This window comes from Barbus barbus, assembly GCF_936440315.1.
Source record: "Barbus barbus genome assembly, chromosome: 10".
NCBI lineage: Eukaryota > Metazoa > Chordata > Actinopteri > Cypriniformes > Cyprinidae > Barbus > Barbus barbus.
This window is the reverse complement of record NC_136738.1, coordinates 15837486-15845100: the sequence shown is the minus strand read 5'-3', so window position 1 is coordinate 15845100 and position 7615 is coordinate 15837486. Positions and strand designations below refer to the sequence as shown.

At 36.9% G+C, this 7615-nt stretch overlaps 2 protein-coding genes across 4 annotated transcripts in view; one reads left to right on the top strand and one right to left on the bottom strand.

Moving 5' to 3' along the window:
* The window catches only part of LOC306875888 (ras-related protein Rab-5B-like), a 13065-nt gene extending 12063 nt beyond the window's left edge, over nucleotides 1-1002 (top strand). For both annotated transcript variants that reach the window (XM_079426663.1, XM_079426662.1), the window contains exon 6: nucleotides 1-1002. This exon is cut by the window's left edge and continues 1939 nt beyond it. The gene's annotated coding sequence lies outside the window, so the exon portion shown is untranslated.
* Nucleotides 1003-1141: 139 nt separating this feature from the next.
* On the bottom strand, nucleotides 1142-7476 carry LOC306875887 (lariat debranching enzyme). 2 transcript variants are annotated; one of them, XM_079426661.1, is made up of 9 exons: nucleotides 7314-7476; nucleotides 6764-6982; nucleotides 6446-6570; nucleotides 6176-6256; nucleotides 6010-6095; nucleotides 5636-5860; nucleotides 5449-5526; nucleotides 5168-5313; nucleotides 1142-2395 (listed from the first exon to the last, which is right to left on the bottom strand). In XM_079426661.1, the coding sequence occupies exons 1-9, from the start codon at nucleotides 7376-7378 to the stop codon at nucleotides 1627-1629; spliced, it is 1794 nt and encodes a 597-aa protein (XP_079282787.1). In that variant the 5' UTR covers nucleotides 7379-7476; the 3' UTR covers nucleotides 1142-1626. The 2 variants fall into 2 exon arrangements, with proteins under 2 accessions (XP_079282787.1, XP_079282786.1); XM_079426660.1 differs by lacking the exon at nucleotides 7314-7476 and having other exon boundaries at nucleotides 6764-7097.
* Between the last annotated feature and the right edge of the window lie 139 nt (nucleotides 7477-7615).

The following is a 7615-nucleotide window of genomic DNA, read 5'->3' as shown; positions in this document are numbered from 1 at the left end:
GCATTCCACATAGCTACAGATCTTCGGAAGTCCTCCCTCCTCCTATAACCGGAAAGGCACTCGAGGTCAAACATCCAACTTGAAAAGTCATTAAGAAGTGTCATTTGACAATTTTCAAGATTGCTAAAACTACAGCAGCATTCCATTGGTTAGTTTGAACTGGATCTGGGAAAACTCCAGATTTGCGTGGAGCAGGGCATGACTGGAATGATTTGAGATCGGAATAAAGAAATTTAAAGCATATACATTGTATTTTTTTTAAATGACCGATCGTTTTGCTAGATAAGACCCTTATTCATCGTCTGGTATCGTTCATAGCCCTTTGAAGCTGCACTTAAACTGTCATTTTGACCTTCAACCATTTGGAGTCCATTGAACTGCACTATATGAAGATTCCTGGAATGTTTTCATCAAAAATCCTTAATTTCTTTTCGACTGAAGAAAGAAATGCATAAACATCTTGGATGACACGGGGGCCAAATTATCAGGAAATTTTCATTTGAAAGTGAACTAATCCTTTAATCTCTAATATAGAGTGCTGCAGGAGAACCCAGAAACAAGTGAGCATTTTTGCACTTCCTAATCCACTGTTCACAAGTTAATGGGTTTTAGCTAAATGCCTTAAAGTTTGTGGTTAAATATTTTATTATTTATGACATAAATACATCAGTAATATCCTACACATGATTTCTTGAAAATGGTAGTTGCTACTATATGGCACTACAGAGGTTGTCAGGGACATTAAACATCACACTGAACAAGAAAACTTATCTACTTGTCCACTTTTACAGCCTTGTTTACTCTCACATTCTTTCAAACTGTTCTAATACAAATATATGTAAATAAAGATTAAATCTGTAGTCTGTTTATTCCTTAACATTAGCTTTTTACTTCTAGGAATAGCATTTATGCTTCAAAATTCATATAAATGTGTTTTCACAATCGAATAAAATTTTTCACAAATGAAGATTATCGTCATGAATGTGTAAGTATCATAAACTTTTGTCACAGAGCCCATTTTCTGCATTTATTCAAACCACAATGGCAAGAAGGTTTAGCTTTTTGTCGAAATTAACCAGCATGATGCCAACATCTCAGCGACACTGGTTAGCCAAAAAGGAAAGTTGCAGTAGGCATGGAGCATGTTATAGCCTTTTTTATGAAAGATGAAATATGCAACAAAAAAAAAAAGACATCAGGATCATATATTATTTAGACTTGATGTATTTACAATAGAATGGTAAAGCCAAGTCAGTCACCACAAAGCTACAAAAAAATTATAGTCAAGACAGAATAGACTAATGAGTGTGATGTGATATATTTGGCTAAAAACTAGAAAGAATCAGATCATTAAAACTCATCACAAAGGAAAATAAATGACAAATACAAGATAAAAATTCATGTTTGTGGTGTTACTTTACAGACATGAAATTGGCCAAAAAAAATTGACATTTTTGAATAGTTTCTTTAATTCCTCACACTCATAAAAAAATCCTGTTCTTTAAAAACAATAGTTAACAAGCAGATTAAATCAGTATAGTAACCCATTCAACTCTTCCAACTCAAACTATCCAGCAGATCATACTTGGTAGTAATTTGCTGATCAAAAAATATAATTGCATTTATCTAGCCCTCACTCTTTTCATCTTCTACTGCTGTGTAGATACTCTGGTTTCTCCGTTTGATTTGAGGTGTGCCGCCTGTGTGACTTGCTGACCCCTGTGTCGTCTCCCCGCTGGTGCGTTTGGGGACCCTGGCTGGTGTGAGGCCCCCTTCCTCTTCTGAGCTGCCCTGAAAGAGGGATGCTGAAGGAGGAGGAAGAGAAAGAGGCTGCAAGGAGCGTAGTGGAGCCTCCGATTCTGGTGTGGTACATGGGGGAGGTAAGATCAGTCTATTAGCCGTCTCTCGTTGGGGACTGCTGTCTCTATCGCTCTCCTGGCTCCCTACCTGCCCTTCTGGAACCACTGCATCTGTCCCTTTCTCCTCGCCACATTCTACTCCCTCATCCTCTTCCTCCTCCCATTCGTCCTCAATGGTGATTTCATCAGGATTATAGGATCTAGAGAGGCCGGAAGTGTCGGTGGGGTACTCACTGGGTTCGTCTACGCTCCCTGTGCTGTCCTCGTCCTCCTCTTCTTCAGTCGCACCTGTGGCGGCCTCCTCTCCGTAAGCCTGCCCACTCTGCCCAGCCAGGATGTAGATGTCTGTCAGGCCGAGGGTGGCACACAGCTCTGTGGTTTGGGGGTTGGTGGAGTAGAGCGGGTGGGCATTGGGTTGAGGGCGGCTGGGGTCATAAGCGGGCACCGTCAGGCTGAAATTTTCAGGGATGCAAAGGTCACCGCTCAAATCACTCACGACCTCCATCATAGCTTCTTCTGATGCACTGAAATCCCACCTGAAAGAAGCAGAGGAACAGGATGTCTGAACACTTACAAATTAATTAGTGTCCAAGATATTGACTATGTTTGTTTTCTGATTAAAGGTAGAATTTGAAGCCAATTTCTTAATTTATTATTTCCATAATAATTCTGATATTACACTACTGTTCAAAAGTTTGGAGTCAGCATAAAAAAACTGTATTCAGCAACATGCATTTTTAGCAGTAAAGACATTTATAATGTCATAAAATATTTATATTTCAAATGCATGGTGTTCATTTGAACTTTCTATTCAAAGAATTCTGAAAAAAAAAAATAATTATATTTTCGCCGAAATATTAAGCAGTACAACTGATTTCAACATTGATAATAAGGAGAAATGTTTCTTGAATAGCAAATCAGCATGTTACAAAGATTTCTGAAGGATCATGTGACACTGAAGACTGGAGTAATGGCTGCTGATATTCAGCTTTGCCATAGCAGGAATAAATTACATTTTAAAATATATTGTAAGAAAACAGTTATTTTTAAACTGTAATATGTCAATTTTGTAGTTTTATTGTATTTATGATCAAACAAAAAAAGTCTTGGTGAGCATAAGAGACTCCTATCAAAAACTGTGTCTTGAAAACACCTTTTTGAAAATATCCAGTTACACATTAAAAAAAACATTAATTATGAACAGTAACAATGAGAATTATGAGGGACACGGGCTCGCAAAATCGCTAGCCCGACGTCCCGGGGCTATTGCGTTTTCCAGTCGGGCTACCGAAATGTATCTCTGCCCTGCCCGACGGGCTACCTTAAATACAGGGCTCCCACGGGTCCTTAAAAACTCTTCCATTTATTTGCATCAAACTTAAGGCCAAAAAAAGTTTTAAATATGTTAAATGGTATAAGAAATGTCTTAACTATAATTTCAAGAGGTCTTACAGTTGGGGATGGAAAGACAAGAATCGCGATACAGCTGGATTAAACTTCAAAAGGCAATGATGTAATTGAATAAATATGAGCGCTGTACATGTCAAAGCAAGGCACGGATGTCTTTGTGTGTATCTGAAGGGAACCGACTATCTTCAGAAACGTGTTGGTGGCATTTTCATTTCATCTTACATATAATTCCAGATAAAGCAGCATTTATCAGCGTGGACGGTGCTGCTTTGTGTACAATTGCTAACAGGGAATTTCCCTGACAGAAATAACCGCTATATTAAGCCGCTCCTATAAAGAATGAATTTTCATTTCCAATAAGCCTTTCTTGCTGCTTATGGTCAGATCAATGCAAATATCGACCCATGTTTTTAAGCAGCAAGCACATAGTATTGTAAATGAGAAAGAAGTTAATGGGCCTTCTAAAAAATCTAAACAATTAAGTGTAATATTTATTTGTTTTAAATTAATATAATAATTTATATTCTTGATTTATCCCTTTTCATAAAAGTGGTCTAAAGGCTGAAATGCTGTTGTATAAGATTTGTTTTTGTGAAACCTGTATCTGAACTGTAAATCATGTAATTTTATGGCTTAATACTTTGTTACCATAGACATTGTCCAACCCCGCTCATACGGTGTTCATTTTACTTGTTAAAAGAATTTTTAAAATGGGTCATAAATTCATATTTGTTGATATTTGTGTATTGAAAATATTTTTTATTGACATTTAGACTCCTATCTGATTTTCTAGATTTAAAAAATTTATTTTTATATATATATATATATATATATATATATATATATATATATATATATATATATATATATATATATATATATATATATATATATATATATATATATATATATATATATATATATATATATATATATATATATTTTTTTTTTTTTTTTTTTTTATTATTTTTTTTTTTTTTTGGGCTACTTAAATTCATTTTCGGGCTACCAAAATCTGAAGAGTACCTGCCCGAAGGGCTACCAGGGATTTTGAAATTTTGCGAGCCCTGGACAGCTATGACAATTCAACCCATCAAAGAGAATCTCCAAAAATCCCACAGGATAATAGCAGGAACAGAACAGAACTTATTGGGAATATGCTAATTACTGAAAAGTGCCAATACAATAAGGCTTAAAGGGATAGTTCACCCAGAAATGAAAATTGTCGTGTCGTTCCAAACCCACAAGACCTTTGATCATCTTTGGAACACAAATTAAGATATTTTTTGTTGAAATCTGAGAGCTTTCTGAATCTACATAGACAGCAAGGGAACAACCACGTTCAAGGCCCAGAAACATAGTAGGGACATTGTTAAAATAGTCCATTGTCCATCAGTGGTTAATTTAGATTTTATGAAAAGAAAAAAAAAAAATAACGACTTTGTTCAATGATTTCTTCTCTTCCGGGTCAGACCGCCACCATTCACAAGAGTACCGTGTGGTACTCTCATGAATGGGGGCAGACTGAGCCGAAAAAGAAAAAATCGTTGAATAAAATCATTATTTTTGTTTTCTTTGCACACACAAAGTTTTCTTGTAGGTTTGTAAAGTTACGGTTGAACCACTGATGTCACATGGAGTATTTTAACAATGTCCTTACTACCTTTCCAGGCCTTGAACGTGGTAGTTCCCTTGCCATCTATGGAGGGTCAGAAAGCTTGGATTTCATCAAAAATATCTTAATTTGTGTTCTGAAGATGAACGAAGGCCTTACAGGTTTGGAACGACTTGAGGATGAGTAATTAATGACAATTTTCATTTTTGGGTGAACTATCCCTTTAAGAAGTAATCGTAAAATGATGTGCATGAAAATGTAATCATTGTAACATAATCTGTACCGAGTATGTAGTCTGTTGTCTTGTGGGGGGTTCCAGAAATTGCAGGATGGTTTCTGAAGGCTGTCTGTTGCTTTCAAGATTGTCAGCCATTCTGGATCATACTCAAGGTGTTCAGAGGAGCCCGGTCGGTCTACTACCTCCACAATCTGCAAAATCAAAACATTCATTCACTCACAATGACTAGATCTACTACTTGGGTCTCACAATATTTGTGGATACTAATTGGATACTACTGGAAAAGCTTGAAACACGCTTGTTGATGGAAACAGCAGAATAATTACCTGAAGAAAGTCTCTATGTGGAAGACACTTGTCAAGTGAGAGAAACTTGGTGATCTTTGGGGCAGCACTATTTTTAGCCTGTTATGATAAATAGCCTGTTGTTATTTACAATGAATAATAAACTGGAGATTGTGATGATATATAGGTTTATATCTCTCAATTTGTATATATACCCAAAAAGACCCACCTCGTGCTGCATCAGTGCAGCAAACTTCACGTGCAGGTGAGCTGAAAACCAGTAGGTGGGCTGCAGGTGGTCTAGAAGCTCTGCAGCAGCAGGGCTGCCCAAGGTACCACTCTCTACTTCCTGTCTGAGGAACTTCTTCTGGCGGAGAAGCTGGTTTGTGTTGCCGTAGTGATAAATGCCTCGTGGCCAATCGTGCGTCATGAAGATGTCAATGGGCATCTTGATCTAGAGGAGTTAGGTTAGATATTATACATGGATAGCCAAATATTATTTCCATCTTTTTATGAATTAAACTGTAAATTATATTTTGATCACTTTTTTCCTCTTGAATAGATTTTTTTGAAATCTAAAATTACTGGATTTAAGGATGTCACCTGTTTAAGTTTGAAGACATCAATGTTCCTTATGTGGTACACGCTGCGCAAAGATTCTGAGCTGTATGGTGGGAACTCAAAGTGTCCTGAAATTGCATTCAAAAAAGTTCAGAAATGTCATTTTTGGCTCTTATAACACAACGGATTTGAAATTGTTAAAAGTCACCTCTCTTGTAATCGTGGGATTTAAATATTCCTGAAAGACCACCGATCCGTACACCTTTAAAGCGAACAACGCCAGCGTAACCTGAGGAATGAGGAACATCAAATCTATTGAGAACTGCTATTTAAGTAAAGTGCTATTAAGAAAACCATAAAAGTCTGAGCATGCAACATTAAACCACTAATTTAGTTCTATATTTATTACTCTTACTACATAAAGTAATAAAGTTTGCATTTGTGAGTAAGAGAAAGATCTCAAAGTCAAAGATCTCACCCAGGTAATAGATGTTGGGGGCCACCCAGCCTCCATATGGAAGCTCCTGCAGATGGTTTGACGCCTCGTGGTTTCCCCCAATGAAAATCGTCAGGACAGGAGCCTTTTTCTCACCCGAGTAGTACCTTGGAAAACCGATGGACATGACATGAGAAACGATGGTCGACCAATACCAACGCAACGGTTACTTAAAATTCACCCAAAAATACTAAAATGTGCTTTATCCACTGACTTTAAATAATTCTCTGTAATACAGTAAATTACTCTTATTGTTTAATGAAACATGTATCTACTGAATAATACCGGGTGTTTGCTTACTTGTAGAAAGTTTGCATGTGTCTGTACTTGGCAGGCACCGCCATGCACTTCATGTCTCCTTCATTTCTGACAGCCTGGAAGTCTCCGCAGCACAGCAGCAGATCCACCTTCACACCTTCTTTATTCTCCAGGTAACTGATGCTCTCATAGATCTTATCCAGCTCTCCGTGACAACAGCCTTCTACTGCCACCTTCATCCTTATATCTCCAATCCACAGTCTTACGCTCAAAGACGACAAATCGCGTTACCCATCGCACAGATAATCGACCTTTACATATTTGATATAATTCTTCCAGCTGCTGCTTTTGCCTCCCTGAACTCACATGCTACTCTGTACATGCGCAGAACGGCCATGTGACCAGCGCATTAAATATATTTTTTATTCTTCATCCACACTTTCCTTCATTTATATTCGTTCTTCATTTTTAAAATAATAATAATGCAAGCTTTGATTTAAAGACTGATCAGAATTCGGTATGCACGTTAACGGTATGTGGAATGTATATAATGTATAATGAACAGCAATGCAAAATTATTTTTAATACTCACAATTTTCTTCTGTTAAATGCATTGTTTTTACTTTTTCTTTTCTTTGTATTGTTATTCATATCCATACCAGTATTGTTGTGCTGATGTTGTAATACATTTTGCAAACAGTGAAGAGAACTTTGCAAGAGAAAGTGCAGCCAATTGCGGTATGCTTTGTCACGTGGCGCGTGTTATTTTCTCAGCGATATTCGGGGAGGACCAATCGAATCCCTTATGATTAATAAACAAACGATTTCTTCATTCAGTTAAAATGTCGAATGATTTTTATTTCAAGTACCACTATTTGAAATTCATTAATGGGG